Here is a 20,076-nt window from a genome sequence, read left to right on the forward strand (position 1 = left end):
AAGTCTAAATGTCAAGCCCGAAGCTGTGCTAAAAGCACATTGAGATGATGTGAAGAGGAGGGTAATATTCTCCACACAGTACTCTGTGACATTGGCCACTCTTATCTGTTTGATTCTTAACAGGGGCTGGCAGGGGTTGAATGAGACCCAGAGCCTGAGATTAGCACTGAAGGTCAAGAGCAAATAAATGTATTTGCCGAAGAGATCCCATCAGCGGGTAACCCTCAGTCCAGCCGTGTTATATACCACCGAATCTTGAGACAATGTTCTGTTCCAAGGGAACTGTCTGGGGATTGCAGCAGGGACATATACGTGGCTTTCTCTCTGTGTGTGTGTGTCACTAACCTGTCTCTTGGTCACACAGCTGTTCGCAGGGCTCAGTGGTCCTCTGGCCACAGTAGTCTCTGACCCACTGGGTGGAGGAGTTCGTCTGGTAATAAAGGGTCAGTTTGGCAGGGTTCAGCCAGTTAGACACATCCAGGAAGCTGCCCATGCTCACCACAAAACTGCTTCCTGGAACCAAAAGAGAGCAGAACACACTTTTACTCATCGCATTTATCTCAGCAGATCATGTAGTGTGAAGTACTACAGGATCATCCATCATTCACTGCTCAGTGTAACATATCCAGGTTTATTAGAGTAAAGATTTTTCTACTGCTAACAACCTGGCTGTTCTCTTTTTACTACAGTAGCTGGATATACCATAGAACTGGATATTCAAACTGGATATTAAATTATGCATTAGTTACAATTTAAAAATAATGAGCCTTAAAAAATATCAATATTATAAGTCTCGTCTTTTGAAGATAACATTTTCATTGAAGTGTATCTACAGCACAATTAGCATTCTTAATGGAGGTATTGATGCTACTTCCACTGTAGACTATCTAGTATATTTGCTTATTCTGTCAGCATGTATTCCCTGATGCAGTTTTGACACAGTGGGCATGTTTATGAGAGAGCAAGAGAGAGAATTGATGGGGGATACTGACCGTCGGCGACAAAGTGTTCAGGCACGTGGAGAGTGACCTTGACAGTGAGAGAGCAGGAGAGCTGTGTGCCGTAAACCACAGCCAGGACACACGTAGTGATGGTGATCAACGTCAGAGTGGCTTTGTTCATCGGACTGTGTGGACAACCTGAGGGCAGGGGAAAAAAACTCAGGCAAAATATGACTTCAGCTGTTAAGACACAACAAGAAATGTACTCAAACGCACACAAAAAACTGGAACATTAAGGCTTCTCTTTTCTGAAAATGCCTCTTTAATCTACACCGTGGCTTAAAAGGATCCCCAACATGTCAAAACCACTGTAGTTGGACTAAAACTATCAAACAGTTTACTTTCACACACAATCTTCTTAACACCAAAAATGTACTTTGTTACACAAAGCTGGACGCTACAGAGGGTAGTGCGTAAGGCCCAGTACATCACTGGGGCCAAGCTTCCTGCCATCCAGGACCTATATAATAGTCGGTGTCAGAGGAAAGCCCATAAAATTGTCAGAGACTCCGGTCACCCGCACGACAAGTGGTACCGGGGTGCCAAGTCTAGGACCAAAAGGCTCCTCAACAGCTTCTACCCCCAAGCCATAAGACAGCAGAACAATTAATAAAATCGCCACCGGATAATTTACATTGACCCCTCCCCCATCCCTTTTGTACACTGCTGCTACTCGCTGTTTATTATCTATGCATAGTCACTTCACCCCCACCTACATGTACAAATTACCTCAATTAACCTGAAGCCCTGCACACTGACTCGGTACCAGTGCCCCATGTATATAGCCTCGTTATTGTTATTCTTATTGTATTACTTTTTATTATTACTTTTTATTTTATTCTACTTGGTAAATATTTTCTTAACTCTTCATGAACTACACTGTTGGTTAAGGGCATGTAAGTAAGCATTTCACGGTAAAGTCTACACCTGTTGTACTCGATTGCCATGGCGCCGACAGAGATGGCCGCCTCGCTTCGTGTTCCTAGGAAACTATGCAGTTTTTTGTTTTTTTACGTGTTATTTCTTACATTAGTACCCCAGGTCATCTTAGGTTTCATTACATACAGTCGAGAAGAACTACTGAATATAAGATCAGCGTCAACTCACCATCAGTACAACCAAGAATATGATTTTAGCAAAGCGGATCCTGTTTTCTGCCTTTCAACCAGGACAACGGAATGGATCCCAGCCGGCGACCCAAAAAAACGACTCAGTAAAAGAGGGAAACGAGGCGGTCTTCTGGTCAGACTCCGGAGACGGGCACATCGTGCACCACTCCCTAGCATTCTTCTCGCCAATGTCCAGTCTCTTGACAACAAGGTTGATGAAATCTGAGCAAGGGTAGCATTCCAGAGGGACATCAGAGACTGTAACATTCTTTGCTTCACGGAAACATGGCTCACTGGAGAGACGCTATCGGAGGCGGTGCAGCCAGCGGGTTTCTCCACGCATCGCGCCGACAGAAACAAACATCTTTCTGGTAAGAAGAGTATGCCTTATGGCTAACGAGACGTGGTGTGATCACAGAAACATACAGGAACTCAAATCCTTCTGTTCACCTGATTTAGAATTCCTCACAATCAAATGTCGACCGCATTATCTACCAAGAGAATTCTCTTCGATTATAATCACAGCCGTATATATTCCCTCCAAAGCAGACACATCGATGGCTCTGAACGAACTTTATTTGACTCTTTGCAAACTGGAATCCATACATCCTGAGGCTGCATTCATTGTAGCTGGGGATTTTAACAAGGCTAATCTGAAAACAAGACTCCCTAAATTGTATCAACATATCGATTGCGCAACCAAGGCTGGAAAAACCTTGGATCATTGTTATTCTAACTTCCGCAACGCATAAAAGGCCCTGCCCCGCCCTCCTTTCGGAAAAGCTGACCACGACTCCATTTTGCTGATCCCTGCCTACAGACAGAAACTAAAACAAGAAGCTCCGACGCTGAGGTCTGTCCAACGCTGGTCCGACCAAGCTGATTCCACACTCCAAGACTGCTTCCATCACGTGGACTGGGATATGTTTTGTATTGCGTCAGATAACAACATTGACGAATACGCTGATTCGGTGTGCGAGTTCATTAGAACGTGCGTTGAAGATGTCGTTCCCATAGCAACGATTAAAACATTCCCTAACCAGAAACCGTGGATTGATGGCAGCATTCGTGTGAAACTGAAAGCGCGAACCACTGCTTTTAATCAGGGCAAGGTGACTGGTAACATGACCGAATACAAACAGTGCAGCTATTCCCTCCGCAAGGCTATCAAACAAGCTAAGCGTCAGTATAGAGACAAAGTAGAATCTCAATTCAACGGCTCAGACACAAGAGGTATGTGGCAGGGTCTACAGTCAATCACGGACTACAAGAAGAAAACCAGCCCAGTCATGGACCAGGATGTCTTGCTCCCAGGCAGACTAAATAACTTTTTTGCCCGCTTTGAGGACAATACAGTGCCACTGACACGGCCTGCAACGAAAACATGCGGACTCTCCTTCACTGCAGCCGAGGTGAGTAAAACATTTAAACATGTTAACCCTCGCAAGGCTGCAGGCCCAGACGGCATCCCCAGCCGCGCCCTCAGAGCATGCGCAGACCAGCTGGCCGGTGTGTTTACGGACATATTCAATCAATCCCTATACCAGTCTGCTGTTCCCACATGCTTCAAGAGGGCCACCATTGTTCCTGTTCCCAAGAAAGCTAAGGTAACTGAGCTAAACGACTACCACTAGCACTCACTTCCGTCATTATGAAGTGCTTTGAGAGACTAGTCAAGGACCATATCACCTCCACCCTATCTGACACCCTAGACCCACTCCAATTTGCTTACCGCCCAAATAGGTCCACAGACGATGCAATCTCAACCACACTGCACACTGCCCTAACCCATCTGGACAAGAGGAATACCTATGTGAGAATGCTGTTCATCGACTACAGCTCGGCATTCAACACCATAGTACCCTCCAAGCTCGTCATCAAGCTCGAGACCCTGGGTCTCGACCCCGCCCTGTGCAACTGGGTACTGGACTTCCTGACAGGCCGCCCCCAGGTGGTGAGGGTAGGCAACAACATCTCCACCCCGCTGATCCTCAACACTGGGGCCCCACAAGGGTGCGTTCTGAGCCCTCTCCTGTACTCCCTGTTCACCCACTACTGCGTGGCCACTCACGCCTCAAACTCAATCATCAAGTTTGCGGACGACACAACAGTGGTAGGCTTGATTACCAACAACGACGAGACGGCCTACAGGGAGGAGGTGAGGGCCCTCGGAGTGTGGTGTCAGGAAAATAACCTCACACTCAACGTCAACAAAACTAAGGAGATGATTGTGAACTTCAGGAAACAGCAGAGGGAACACCCCCCTATCCACATCGATGGAACAGTAGTGGAGAGGGTAGTAAGTTTTAAGTTCCTCTGTATACACATCACAGACAAACTGAATTGGTCCACTCACACAGACAGCATCGTGAAGAAGGCGCAGCAGCGCCTCTTCAACCTCAGGAGGCTGAAGAAATTTGGCTTGTCACCAAAAGCACTCACAAACTTCTACAGATGCACAATCGAGAGCATCCTGGCGGGCTGTATCACCGCCTGGTACGGCAACTGCTCCGCCCACAACCGTAAGGCTCTCCAGAGGGTAGTGAGGTCTGCACAACGCATCACCGGGGGCAAACTACCTGCCCTCCAGGACACCTACACCACCCGATGTTACAGGAAGGCCATAAAGATCATCAAGGACAACAACCACCCGAGCCACTGCCTGTTCACCCCGCTATCATCCAGAAGGCGAGGTCAGTACAGGTGCATCAAAGCTGGGTCCGAGAGACTGAAAAACAGCATCTATCTCAAGGCCATCAGACTGTTAAACAGCCACCACTAACATTGAGTGGCTGCTGCCAACACACTGACTCAACTCCAGCCACTTTACTAATGGGAATTGATGGGAAATGATGTAAAATATATCACTAGCCACTTTAAACAATGCTACCTAATATAATGTTTACATACCCTACATTATTCATCTCATATGTATACGTATATACTGTACTCTATATCATCTACTGCATCCTTATGTAATACAGTATCACTAGCCACTTTAACTATGCCACTTTGTTTACATACTCATCTCATATGTACAGTGCCTTGCGAAAGTATTCGGCCCCCTTGAACTTTGCGACCATTTGCCACATTTCAGGCTTCAAACATAAAGATATAAAACTGTATTTTTTTGTGAAGAATCAACAACAAGTGGGACACAATCATGAAGTGGAACGACATTTATTGGATATTTCAAACTTTTTTAACAAATCAAAAACTGAAAAATTGGGCGTGCAAAATTATTCAGCCCCTTTACTTTCAGTGCAGCAAACTCTCTCCAGAAGTTCAGTGAGGATCTCTGAATGATCCAATGTTGACCTAAATGACTAATGATGATAAATACAATCCACCTGTGTGTAATCAAGTCTCCGTATAAATGCACCTGCACTGTGATAGTCTCAGAGGTCCGTTAAAAGCGCAGAGAGCATCATGAAGAACAAGGAACACACCAGGCAGGTCCGAGATATTGTTGTGAAGAAGTTTAAAGCCGGATTTGGATACAAAAACATTTCCCAAGCTTTAAACATCCCAAGGAGCACTGTGCAAGCGATAATATTGAAATGGAAGGAGTATCAGACCACTGCAAATCTACCAAGACCTGGCCGTCCCTCTAAACTTTCAGCTCATACAAGGAGAAGACTGATCAGAGATGCAGCCAAGAGGCCCATGATCACTCTGGATGAACTGCAGAGATCTACAGCTGAGGTGGGAGACTCTGTCCATAGGACAACAATCAGTCGTATATTGCACAAATCTGGCCTTTATAGAAGAGTGGCAAGAAGAAAGCCATTTCTTAAAGATATCCATAAAAAGTGTTGTTTAAAGTTTGCCACAAGCCACCTGGGAGACACACCAAACATGTGGAAGAAGGTGCTCTGGTCAGATGAAACCAAAATTGAACTTTTTGGCAACAATGCAAAACGTTATGTTTGGCGTCAAAGCAACACAGCTGAACACACCATCCCCACTGTCAAACATGGTGGTGGCAGCATCATGGTTTGGGCCTGCTTTTCTTCAGCAGGGGCAGGGAAGATGGTTAAAATTGATGGGAAGATGGATGGAGCCAAATACAGGACCATTCTGGAAGAAAACCTGATGGAGTCTGCAAAAGACCTGAGACTGGGACGGAGATTTGTCTTCCAACAAGACAATGATCCAAAACATAAAGCAAAATCTACATTGGAATGGTTCAAAAATAAACATATCCAGGTGTTAGAATGGCCAAGTCAAAGTCCAGACCTGAATCCAATCGAGAATCTGTGGAAAGAACTGAAAACTGCTGTTCACAAATGCTCTCCATCCAACCTCACTGAGCTCGAGCTGTTTTGCAAGGAGGAATGGGAAAAAATTTCAGTCTCTCGATGTGCAAAACTGATAGAGACATACCCCAAGCGACTTACAGCTGTAATCGCAGCAAAAGGTGGCGCTACAAAGTATTAATTTAAGGGGGCTGAATAATTTTGCACGCCCAATTTTTCAGTTTTTGATTTGTTAAAAAAGTTTGAAATATCCAATAAATGTCGTTCCACTTCATGATTGTGTCCCACTTGTTGTTGATTCTTCACAAAAAAATACAGTTTTATATCTTTATGTTTGAAGCCTGAAATGTGGCAAAAGGTCGCAAAGTTCAAGGGGGCCGAATACTTTCGCAAGGCACTGTATATACTGTACTCGATACCATCTACTGTATCTTGCCTATGCTGCTCTGTACCATCACCCATCCATATATCTTTATGTACATATTCTTTATCCCCTTACACTGTGTATAAGACAGTAGTTTTGGAATTGTTTGTTAGATTCCTTGTTGGTTATTACTGCATTGTCGGAACTAGAAGCACAAGCATTTCGCTACACTCGCATTAACATCTGCTAACCATGTGTATGTGACAAATAAAAAAATTGATTTGATTTGATCTGTTGTGTTCGGTGAAGTTTGATTTGATTCATTCTAGCTTTGTGAAAAACAAACAAGCTAAAAACACAGCAGATAATCCCGTTAGCTTCCGGTTCCTGTAGATGTACAAAGTTCGGCTGAGTTGTTGTGTTTTGATTGGAGTTTTGGCCATGAGCTCTGAACCATCCTGGGTTCTTTCTAAACTGATTTATGAACAGTACAATGGCTGGAGTCCAGCAGAGGCAATTCATTGCCATGATAAAAGATGAGTTAAGAAGGCCCAGCCTCTTTCCACCAGTACGACATCTAGTGTCGCTGATAAATGACACCATCACCTCTGACAGTGTTAGAGATGGCTTGTTTTGGATGCACTTTGGGTTTCTGTAAACTTCTCTCCACATTGGGGAGAAAGGGAGCTGAAATGAGCTCCTATCTCCCATAGAGTGACATTTATCCTAGCAGGTAGGTGTCATACTAAGTGCTATCTTACCAGTCACCAAGGTGAGGGCAGAGCTGTTATTGAGAGTCAATTAACTGCCTGCTCTTTGCTTCTCAATGACGTGTAATGACACCACTTTACTTTTCCTTCCAGTTAAAGAATAGCTTGTTACCTTGAAATATACCTAATTTCAACTCCTGAAATCACATTTCTGAAAACATCCTTACACATATGGCTCATACAGTGCTCGTGTTACATTACAGTAGCTGCTATTTCCAGCAAATGGGGGAATGGTTGCTATGGAAGTGCTGGAGATTTTCACCTTAATTTCATAGGAAAAGATGGGAAAGTAAGGTGAAACATGATTCAGAACACCCACTAATGAGAATTTCAGTACAGTGGGGGAGTGGAGAAGTTATACAAGGGGGATCTATGGATCTGAAGCTGTGAGGCTCTTAGACTGAGCCTGATAAAAAACCACTTCAATCACTTGGGTGGATGGACAGTAATGATCCCCACTGCCTACATTCACTGGACTCGTGTGTGTGTGTGTGTGTGTGTGTGTGTGAGAGAGAGAGAGAGAGAGAGAGAGGGACAGAAATTGAGAGATCTGGATGTATCTAATGACCCTGCCATCTCAGCCGGACTGGAGCAGTAGGTGTCTATGACAACAGCTCCCCGGCAACTAATCTCATCTGTGCGAACACTCAGGAATGATTAGGTCTGTGAGGAGGCCCTCAATTACTGTAAAAGCCCACAAAGTACACTAACAGATGCACACACACGGCCACACGCCCACACATCCACACAAGGGATGATAGGTTGGGAACATATATATGGACGCTCACACACTCATACACACACTCATTCACACACAAAACGGCATAAAGGGAAGCAAACACACATACACACTAGCCAACTGCAAACATAACTACATAATGCTAAATGCACACATGCACAGTAGGTACGCACACACACACAAACAATCTGAATTTCTACCACACTCAATCAACTCCCTCTCTCTCTCTCTTTCTCTTTCACTCTGACTCGAGTCCCTCCCTCTGTCTGCCCTTCACACTTGTGTGCCTCCAGCTAATGCATTTTAACAAGTGTCCTTTTATAGAGAAGTCTGTAGTGCAGCCAACAGCTAAGATAAGCTTACAGGCATAATACTAGCAACGCACATGCTCCACCCACCTGAGGTCCTTTTCAGCCATTTATTTCCTGTGTTCGAGTGGTGCAGAATCCACTTGTCACTTAAATGTGGCTGTATTGATTGCTTTCATGTTACGCCTGCGACTCTTTCATACTCTTGGTTGTGCCTGACGCTTTTTTCCCCGTTAACATAACAACCACATAAATGTTTTTAATGACCTGTCAAACACACTCCAGTAATGGCTGAAATGGGCTCAGTGGAACACATTGTCTTACCATTGAATCTATAAGAACGCTAAAGCTTTGTCGTGTATTTAACATATCATCTTGCCACTTACAACACAAGAAAGAGAAGAAAGATAACTTTATTTTGATGGGTATTCATTTCAAAAGGAATCATTTACTACAGTTGAAATATTTGCAAATTGGATGCTCTGAAATGAGAGCAACCTCCAAAAATGAACACTCGGATTATAGTGATATGATGAATGATCTCACAAACAGTGTAATGTATGTATTGATAGGTGTAATCTGAGGGTATCATGCTATTGACACACTTGCTGAATTACGCAAGAGAATAGTATTTAATGAGGTGTGCAGGTAGACAGCAAGTGTTTGGTGGTTGCAGCCCTATTCCACTAATTTATGTAAATGTGTTCATTCGGTGTATTAATCAAATGTTGCATACAAATATAAACCAAATACCTGGTACAATAAACAAATGTATATATGATTGCATAAAAAAGATTACATTTTACAATAAATTGAATACCTGAAATACCACCAAAATCCCTGAACTCCATTAATGATTTGTCTGTGCCAGTAAAATGTTTTGTGTGCTATAATTAAATCAATATCAATTATAAATTCAAAAAGTTTGGAGTATCTTCATCCATTGTCCAACTGTTGCATTTATTATAATTGTTTTTAAAACCTTTTAACAAGTTCAATGACCGTTGCTAATTATAAGGATAATAATTGACAATCTTAATTTGATCACTCTTTTGTTGCTGAGAATTTCCCTGCACAGCGAGAAATGCAAACTTGTAGTGATTTTGAGGTTTGATTTGACCTAATGAAAAAATGTATCAACCCCTACAAAAATTGTAATTCCTTATAATGCAAAGGCACACACTCACAAACATGCAAAAAAGAAAGGCGTGCACATTCACAAGAACATTCGAAAACACAAACACACACACAGGCACAAAGGCACACACACAATACTATCAAATGGCAGTTTGGTTATGCAGACTAAATCATGGCATCCATTAAGGCATCTTATTCAGCTTGCTTATCATTCAGACTCCATTTTTCATGCATCTGCTGAGTGTCATGATGGTGCTAGAGATCCATCTTAACACCACTCTGGGGATAACACCATCTTCACTGCTTCCAGCTACACAAACAAATCCAAATATATATATATTTCTACTTCAGTCGACTTAGTCCCTGCCATGCTCCCCAAAAGTCGCATTGCATTTTAACATCTCCTTCGCTGTCAGAAACAATCAATTGATCTGTCAGCCATATTTGCAGTTGCACTGTTATTTTTGCTGTTACTAAATTGTTCTGTTTTTAAAGTAGATTTGGAGTTCACCCAATGGTGAAATATTCTCTGGTGGTAGGATTTTGCTTGTTCAATGGCTTCGGCTGCTTCAGTGGGGTAGCTGAACGTTGACAGAAGTCCCGAATGTACCTACCAGGTACAACCCCAAATCAGTAAACACGGGCACCCTCACAACCTAACTAACTCGCCCTCCAAATACACATCTGCCTCATTGCCTGCATCCGTAATGGGTCTGCGACCAAACGACCACCCCTCTCACTGTCAAACGCTCCCTGAAACACTTCTGCGAGCAGGCCTTTCTAATCGATCTGGCCGGGGTATCCTGGAATGACATTGACCTCATCCCGTCAGTAGATGATGCCTGGCTATTCTTTAAAATGCCTTCCTCACCATCTTGCCCCTCTCAAAAAATGTTGAACTAGGAATAGATATGGTTGGTTCACTCCAGACCCGTCTGCCCTTGACCAGCAAAAAAATATCCTGTGGCGTTCTGCATTGGCATCGAATAGCCCCTGTGATATGCAACTTTTCAGGGAAGTTAGGAACAAATATACACAGGCAGTTAGAAAAGCTAAGGCAAGCTTTTTCAAACAGAAATTTGCATCCTTTAGTACTAACTCAAAAAAGTTCTGGGACACTGTAAAGTCCATAGAGATTAAGAGTACCTCCTCCCAGCTGCCCACTGCTCTGAGGCTAGGAAACACTGTCACCATCGATATATCCACTATAATTGAGAATTTCAATAAGCATTGCTCTACGGCTGGCCATGCTTTCTACATGGCTACCACTACCCCGGTCAACTGCCCGGCACCCTCCACAGCACCCCGCCAAAGCCCCCACCATTTCTCCTTTACCCAAATCCAGATAGCTGATGTTCTGAAAGAGCTGCAAAATCTGGACCCCTACAAATCAGCCGGGCTAGACAATCTGGACCCCCTCTTTCTAAAATGATCTGCCGAAATTGTTGCAACCCCTATTACTAGCCTGTTCAACCTCACTTTTATATCGTCTGAGATTCCCAAAGATTCAAAAGCTGCCGCGGTCATCCCCCTCTTCAAAGGGGGTGACACTCTAGACCCAACTTGCTACAGACCTATATCTATCCTACCCTGTCATTCTAATTTCTTCGAAAGCCAAGTTAACAATCAGATAACTGACCATTTTGAATCGCACCATACCTTCTCCGCTATGCAATCTGGTTTCAGAGCTGGTCATGGGTGCACCTCAGCCAAGCTCAAGATTCTAAACGACATCATAACCGCCATCGATAAGAGACATTACTGTGCAGCCATATTCATCGACCTGGCCAAGGCTTTCGACTCTGTCAATCACAACATTCTTATTGGCAGACTCGACAGCCTTGGATTCTCAAATGATTGCCTCGCCTGGTTTACCAACTACTTCTCTGATAGAGTTCAGTGTGTCAAATCGGAGAGCCTGTTGTCTGGACCTCTGACAGTCTCTATGGGGGTGCCACAGGGTTCAATTCTTGGGCCAACTCTCTTTTCTGCTCAATGCCATACAACTCTCCTTCTGTGGCCTCCAACTGCTCTTAAACGCAAGTAAAACTAAATACATGCTATTCAATCGATCACTGCCCGCACCTGCTCGCCCGTCCAGCATCACTACTCTGGACGGCTCTGACTTAGAATAAGTGGACAACTACAAATACCTGGGTGTCTGGTTAGACTGTAAACTCTCCTTCCAGACTCACATTAAGCATCTCCAAGGTGGAGGCCGAGTGGCCGGAACCAGAGGACTGAACACCACAGGCTTGAGTCTGGAGATGTGGAAGGTGGGATGAACCCTCATGGACCGGGGAAGATGAAGACGACAGGCCACCTTGAACCTTGAATGGCCCAATGTACCGGGGAGCCAACTTCCTAGATTCCACACGTAGAGACAGATCCCTAGTAGACAACCAGACCATCTGGCCTGGATGCAGGAGGGGACCCGTATGGCGATGATGGTTGGCCTGTCGTTGAACCCGAGCTGAGGACCTCAAGTGTGCTGACCGAGCCCTCTTCCAGGTCCAGCGGCAACGAGAGATGAGGCGTTGAGCGGAAGGAACCGTCACTTCAATCTCCTGATCTGGAAACAGGGTGGGCTGAAAACCTTACAGCACCTGGAATGGTGACAGGCCAGTGGACGAACACTCGAGAGTGTTGTGTGCATACCCCACCCAAGGAAGATGCTGACTCCAAGTGGCGGGGTTGGTGTACACACAGCACCGTAAGGCAGTTTCCAGATCCTGGTTCACCTTCTCAGTTTAACCGTTGGCCTGAGGGTGATAACCCGAGGACAGACTGGTTGATGACCCCAGAAGAGTACAGAATGCCCTCCAAAATCTGGAGGCAAACTGGGGGCCCCGGTCAGAGACTATGTCCAGAGGAAGTCCATGAAGGCAGAAAACATGCTGAATGACTAGCTGAGCAGTCTCATGTGCAGATGGAAGCTTAGGCAGGGGAATGAAATGTGCCATCTTGGAAAAGTGATCCGCAATGACCAGGATGGCCGTGTGTCCCTCTGAGGATGGAAGGCCCATGATGAAATCCATAGAGAGATGGGACCAGGTTCGAGAACTTGTTGTCTATGGATGAAGAAGCCCCAGAGGCTTCTGACAAGGAGTCTTGTTCCGGGCGCATGTCGGACAGGCAGCCACAAAGGTCCGAGTGTCCACCTCCGCCGAGGGACACCAAAACCTCCTCCTCAAACTCTAATGTTCGCTGCCCTCCCGAATGAGAGGTGGGACGCGACGAGTGAGTGGACCGTGCCCCAAGAGGAACAAAAAGTCTGTTAGGTGGACAGCCATCTGGAACTGCCTCCCTACCTTGCGCCTCCCTCACTACAGTCTCTATACCCCAGGAAACAGGCGCGAGGATGAGCGACCTGGGGATGATGGATTCCAGCGGCGGATCCTCACTGGAGCTGGGGAACTGGTGAGAAAGGGCATTTGGCTTCACGTTCTTAGACCCCGGACGGTAAGATAACATGAATCTGAACCGAGTGAAGAAGAGAGCCCTACGAGCCTGTCGGCGTTTGAGGCATTTAGCCTCCTGGATGTAGGCCAGGTTCTTGTGGTCAGTCCAAACCGTAAAGGGATGTTCCGAGCCCTCCAACCAGTGCCACCACTCCTCCAAAGCCAGTTTGACCGCAAGAAGCTCCCGATTGCCAACACCATAGTTTCTCTCCGCTGGAGTGAGACGCCTGGAGGAGAGGCACAGGGATGAAGCTTTTGGTCTTTTGCCGAGTGCTGAGACAGAACCGCCCCACGCCAACGTCAGAGGCATCCACCTTTACCACGAAGGGAAGAGAAGGATCTGCATGAACGAGAATGGGTGCAGGAGAAAACCGACATGAGCAAAAGAAATGAGCAAAACCCCAAAAACGCTGAACTTGCTTGACCGTGCTGGGTCAGTACATAGCCCTGTGACACGTTGTACCCGAGGAAGGAGATCTGAGGAATGTGAAACTCACACTTTTCGGCCTTCAGGAACAAGTGATGAGCGAGGAGTCAACCATGGACTTGGAGAAGATGAGGATGTCATACAAACTAGGTATACAAACACTAACTGGAAAAGGAAGTCGCGCAGCACATCATTAACCTAGGCCTGGAAAACGTCTGGAGCATTAATAAGTGCAAACGGCATGACCAGGTACTCATAATGTCCATTAGGAGTGTTGATCGCTCTCTTCCATTCATCCCCCTGTCTGATACGCATTGTAAGCATTCCCTAAATCCAATTTAGAGAAACCGTAGCTCCCTGGAGTCTCTCAAAAGCTGATGACATAAGAGGAAGGGGGTAACGGTTCTTGATGGTAATGTTATTTAAACACTGGTAATCGATACAGGGACGTAATCCCACATCCTTCTTCCCAACAAAGAAAAAACCTGCTACTGCAGGGAAACGTTGATGCCTGCAGTTCAAAGACCAGCGAACATTGGAGCAGGAACCCACGACACCTCCCAGCATAACCCTCATAGCGCTCCAGTGCCGGGAGATGAGGCTCCCGGGGGGAGGAAGACGATGAGCTGGTAGGAAGCGGAGGGTTAGACACAGCCACAGGTGCAGCAGTTCCTAAATCCTCCGACAATGTCTTCAGGCGCGCCTCATGGCAACCAATCACTGCGCGCCTCATGGCAACCAATCAAGTGGTGGAGCTCGGAGTGTCCCGCGGACAACGGAGAAATCTCTGCTGGGTCCATTTTGTGGCTCAGGTCTACTGTGACATCCATGCTAGTAAGAACTCGGACCCAGGCACAGAGAAACACAGAAGTAAGGTAAGGGTAAATTCAGAATATTTACTTAAGGTCTTCATAGCAAAACAACAAACCAAGGGCACACGAGAACACTGAACAAAACATGAGACCTGAGCAACTGGCCCAGTCCACAGAGGAACCTGGTGATCCCAATAAGGCCAATCATGGTCACCTGGAAACTAGAAGTAACCAGTGGCAACCTCAGATAGTACACTCAAGGGAGAACCTGACTTGTGACAAAAGGTCCCTATCAGAAGCCAATGCTGCCCCTATTTCAAAGTAATTACTGTCCTATAGTGGAAATGTTAATTTAGCTTCCACCTCCGAAGAATGATCCAGGCTGCTAATAAATATTCACAAATTTGGGGTGGGAACATTGTGGTGATTTCCACATCACAACAAATAACAAGAAATAACAAGAAATAGGGCACTGAAAGCTGTCAGTGTAGCTAGCTAGCATGCTAACCTTATCCAGATAGCTAATGTTATCTGTTGTTGCTACACCGTATTCAAAGGATTAGCCAGCTGGCTGGGCTATGGCTGGTTCTGGAGCTGGATTTGTCATAAGCATTTAGCATTTAAAACTTTGCCACAGATGTATAGGGGAAACCAGTATCTTTGACTTTGTCATACATTGTGGCCGCGAATCTGCCATAGAAATAGAAAGAATAAGATGAAGTTTGGTACACGCTTTTCTACATTGTAATGTGCATGATATAACCGATTCTAGACAGCTGGCAGGCTATTCAGCTGCGCTACAGCAATGCCAAGCCTTGGCTCATGCCATGGCTCTCATAGGTAGGGGAAGTGAAATGATAGGCTGCAATGATGATGCATGCCTTGAATGATATGTAACAACACCCTGAGCGCATCAGACACGAAATGAAAACACCAATACAAATGTAACAACAGCACAAAAGAAATGAACAAGTTAGTGGAATTTTCTTTCACGGGTGCCTTTTCATTATAGGATAGACACTTGTGATTTCTAGCTGCACCAGTCAAGGCAGCGATAAAGGCAGTGGAGCGTGGTCAAAACCATTAATCTTGGGCCGATGGGGGCGGGGTTCAAAATGTAATCATATCACAAGCAATTTGACCATTTATAAAGTTTTTTTTTTAATACAAACTAGCTAAAAACATAAGTGAAACTTGACAAATGATCTAATGATTATCTATTATATTGCTCAGCTCAGTCGCGACTCGAGAATAGAAAGAACTTTGCAGGCGTTTCTGATTAATAAACAATGTCATGTTGGTGGGTGGTAACATTCAAATAAAACCCAGCCCTGAAAAAAAAACACACTGAAAACTATTAGCATGTCATATCACAGGGAAAACACTGCATTGGCCCGGAAATTATATGAAGTTACCATTTCTGAGTTCCCACTTCAACCTCAAATATATCATACAATGACATGACTTAAATCGTTGTGCAACATCGTGGGTAAGCTATGGGCATTGTCTTTCTGTTGAAAAAAAGTGCATTTACACTCTTGTGGGTGTTTTAAGAAAGCACATAGCAGAAAATGGGAAATTACTCTTGAAATCCACTTTGATTGAATTATAGCCGTAGTCGTCTCTTTCCACACACATCTATGAACAATGACACACACATGCGTGTTCACAAACACACACGTTAACGCACGCACGCACACACATACAGACACACCCAGGCCTTCTCCAGTCTCACCTCTGCTGCGTCGGCGTCCCCTGTGCTGCTCTGTGTAGAACTTCAGCTGGGTCTCATCATCACCCTCTGACCCAGAGTCTCCTTGGCGACCAAACACACTACCAGCCACTGGAAGAAGAGGGGAAGAGGGAGAAAAAGAGGAGGATGAACAGTGTGGAGGACTATATTGTGTCAAAAATGTATTGTGTGCCAACACTGACAAGAGGCTTCAATATAATCTAAAAGCAGGATATCATTGGGAAACACATTCTTTCCATCATTGGGAAAGAATATGAGGCTCTTGACATTATTTCAATGACAACTTGAGAATTTATGAAAGACAGTGAATTCAGTTATTTTCACCATTGAAAAGAGCAGTGACGTGGTAATGGAGAATGGTTGAGAAGTAATATAATGTTTTGATATGTGGGTTATTTTATCCATCCTGGGGAGAATGAGGTGAACTAAGGACAGAGGTGAACAGACTGAAATTTGAATACCCAGACACCTGTTCAAAACCATTGGCTGTGCCACGACTGAAACTGCCATTACAGTGTCTGTCTGGAATGGACTCACACAATGTATTTTTGTTTGACAGCTAGTTTCAATCAATAACACACCACCTTAAACCAATTTTCTTTCAATGTTCCCTCTTCCTTCTTCCCTCAGCCACCAACTAAGCCTATACAATACTCCCTGACCCATCAAGATCCACTTATCCAAAACAAATGGTAGACTACAATAAAGCAAACATAATTCTTTAGTTTTCAACCCTGAATTTCCCACTCACAACATTTAAGTTATTTAGCAGATGCTCTTATACAGGACCAAGTAAGGTTAAGTGCCTTGCTCAAGGGCACATCAACAGATGTTTCAACTAGTAGGCTCAGGGATTTGAACCAGCGGCCCTTCGTTAACTGGCCCAACTCACTCCACCGCTAAGCTACCTGCAGGCCACTGAAAGTAAACTGCATTAAAACGCTACTAAGTGTTTACTCTAAGGCCTATTCAAAGTTTCTCAACTCATCCTAAAAGCATTTTGCTTAAATCTAATATCTCAAGGACTACAAACACAATCTCACCGTAAAGAAGAAAGGCTGTGAGAAACTAAAAGCACAATTACCACAAAATGCCTAGGCTTACCTGTCTTTGGGGCAAGCCGTTTCATGTTGTGTTGTGAATTAGTAAATCTACTTGAAACACCGGATTAAATGTGCCAATTTGCCGCCTCGCGGAAAAGCGCACCAAGGAGACAGGAGCGCATCGAGCTTTCACAAGCGGGTCCTTGGAATTAATTATGTTTAGGGAAAACAAAATTAGCCTTTCCATCATTTAGGAATTTGATGGCAAGGTTTTCTTAGATGTCTCACTTTGTGAAATGTTCAGGCTGGCAGGACAATTGAACGCTTTGGAATAGACAAGCTGTTTGCCTGATTGCATGGGCTCGGTAGGTGCACACTTCAAGGTGTGTTATGGAGCGGAGCACTTGAAAGGCATGCTCCCCTTTAACCACTGAATAAAGCTATTGCAGCACACAAAAAATGCATGATAAACTGCAGAATCAGAATGCAGCAGGAAGCCTTAGGACAATAAGAGACCAAACCTTCACCATAACAAAGAGAAACAATATACACAAAGTATACCAAACATTAAGAACATCTTCCTAATATTGAGTTTATAATACCCATAAAAACCTGAACAAAAATATAAAAGCAACATGCAACAATTTCAAAGATTTGACTGATTTACAGTTCATATAAGGTAATCAGTCAATTTAAATAAATGAATTAGGTCTATGGATTTCACATGACTGGGCAGGGGTGCAGCCATGAGTGGTCCTGACAGGGCATAGGCCCACCCACTAGGCAGCCAGCAAATCAGAAAGAGTTTCACCCCACAAAAGGGCTTTAGTACAGAAATACTCCTCAGCTCATGAAACATGGAACCAACAATTTGCATGTTGCTTTTATATTTTTGTTCAGTGTATTTGTATAAAAGTCACCTTATCCGAGAGAGATTCACACAGTTATCAAAGCGTCATACCAGGGTAAGTCTACATGAAACAGCCCTTATTTTAAGTGTTTATAAAATCCCCTAAAGGAAAAAAATATGGTACAAAAACGATTGGAACCATTTCCCTCTTTGACCGCTAGGTTGTATGGGTATTATAACTCATACTGTGGTACTCTTTGATGGAAAAAGTTGTGTGTGTCAACTGTATGGTGCCCATGTTGCTGGGGATCGGAGGTGTCCGGTGCGAGAAAGGCAGGTTGCGGTGGCCAGGGTCAGAGAGGCAGGTTGAGGTGGCCAGGGTCAGAGAGGCAGGTTGAGGTGGCCAGGGTCAGAGAGGCAGGTTGAGGTGGCCAGGGTCAGAGAGGCAGGTTGAGGTGGCCAGAGTCAGAGAGGCAGGTTGAGATGGCCAGGGTCAGAGAGGCAGGTTGAGGTGGCCAGGGTCAGAGTCAGAGTAGTGCAGAAGATGTCGTATTCTGAGGCAGTGAAGAAGGGAGGGGAGGGTGGATCAAGGGTGAGGGATTTGGAGAGTATCAACAGTATGTGAATAGTAGATCTGTACCAGAACAGGGGGACAGGCAAATGAGTGAAATACAGTACCAGTCAATAGTTTGGACACACCTACTCATTCAAGGGTTTATCTTTATTTTTTACTATTTTCTACATTGTAGAATAGTAGTGAAGACATCAAAACTATGAAATAACACATATGGAATCATGTAGTAACCAAAAAAATGTTAAACAAATCAAAATATATGTTATATTTTAGATTCTTCAAAGTAGCTACCCTTTGCCTTGATGACAGCTTTGCACACCCTTTTGGAATTCACTCAACCAGCTTCATGAGGTAGTCACCTGGAATGCATTTCAATTAACAGGGGTGCCTTGTTAAAAGTTCATATGTGGAATTGATTTCCTTCGTAATATCTTTGAGCCAATCAGTTGTGTTGTGACAAGGTAGGGGGGGTATACAGAAAATAGCTCTATTTGGTAAAAAACCAAGTCCATATTATGGCAAGAACAGCTCAAATAAGCAAAGAGAAATGGCAGTCCATCATTACTTTAAGACATGAAGGCCAGTCAATCCGGAACATTTGAAGAACTTTGAAAGTTTCTTCAAATGCAGTTGCAAAAACCACCACGCGCTATGATGAAACTGGCTCTCATGAGGACCGCCACAGGAAAGGAAGACCAAGAGTTACCTCTGCTGCAGACGATAACTTCATTGGCGTTGACTGCACCTCAGATTGCAGCCCAAATAAATGTTTCACAGAGTTCCAGTAACAGACACATGTCAAAATCAACTGTTTAGAGGAGATGATGTGAATCAGGCCTTCATGGTAAAATTGCTGCAAAGGAACCACTACTAAAGGACACCAATATGAAGAAGAGACTGAGTGACGGACATTAGACCGGTGGAAATCTGTCCTTTGGTCTGATAAGTCCAAATTTGAGATTTTTGGTTCCAAACGCTGTGTCTTTGTGAGATGCAGAGTAGGTGAACGGATGATCTCTGCATGTGTGTTTCCAACCGTGAAGCATGGAGGAGGAGGTGTGATGGTGTGGGGGTGCTTTGCTGGTGACACTGTCAGTGATTCATTTAGAATTCAAGGCGCACTTAACAGATCACCGCACCTGTACATAGCCCATCTGTAAATAGTTCAAGTCCAGGTTAGGGAAACCCCCTGAATTCATTACAGTATAATACAGTAGGCTATATCCCACTGTTCAACATTAGCAGGAAGCCAAGTTAAATGATTGTGATACAAAGTTAGAAAACAATTCAAGACAACAAAAAACCAAAGGGTCCAAAATCTAAAGGATTAGACTTACAGTAAGTAGGCATTCCATGACCAATTCTGTATTTGGCAAAATTGACCAATTGTCTTCACACAGGTATATATTCACCTCCCCCATGGCCTTGTAAACACCTTGGAGCATTCCAAAATGGCCCACAATCTAGAG

General features: G+C 44.4%; 1 protein-coding gene across 1 annotated transcript in view; it reads right to left on the reverse strand.

Annotated features, from left to right (window-relative positions):
* The window catches only part of LOC139388322 (astrotactin-2-like), a 472,647-nt gene that overhangs the window by 278,167 nt on the left and 174,404 nt on the right, over positions 1-20,076 (reverse strand). Inside the window, exons 5-7 of the mRNA XM_071134926.1 lie at positions 16,123-16,230; positions 993-1,139; positions 346-513 (exon numbers count right to left, since the gene is read on the reverse strand). Of these exons, the coding sequence (XP_070991027.1) occupies positions 346-513; positions 993-1,139; positions 16,123-16,230 (423 nt within the window). The remainder of the gene's footprint in view (positions 1-345; positions 514-992; positions 1,140-16,122; positions 16,231-20,076) is intronic.

The sequence above is a fragment of the Oncorhynchus clarkii genome, chromosome 29 (genome assembly GCF_045791955.1).
Source record: "Oncorhynchus clarkii lewisi isolate Uvic-CL-2024 chromosome 29, UVic_Ocla_1.0, whole genome shotgun sequence".
NCBI classification, from domain to species: Eukaryota; Metazoa; Chordata; class Actinopteri; order Salmoniformes; family Salmonidae; genus Oncorhynchus; species Oncorhynchus clarkii.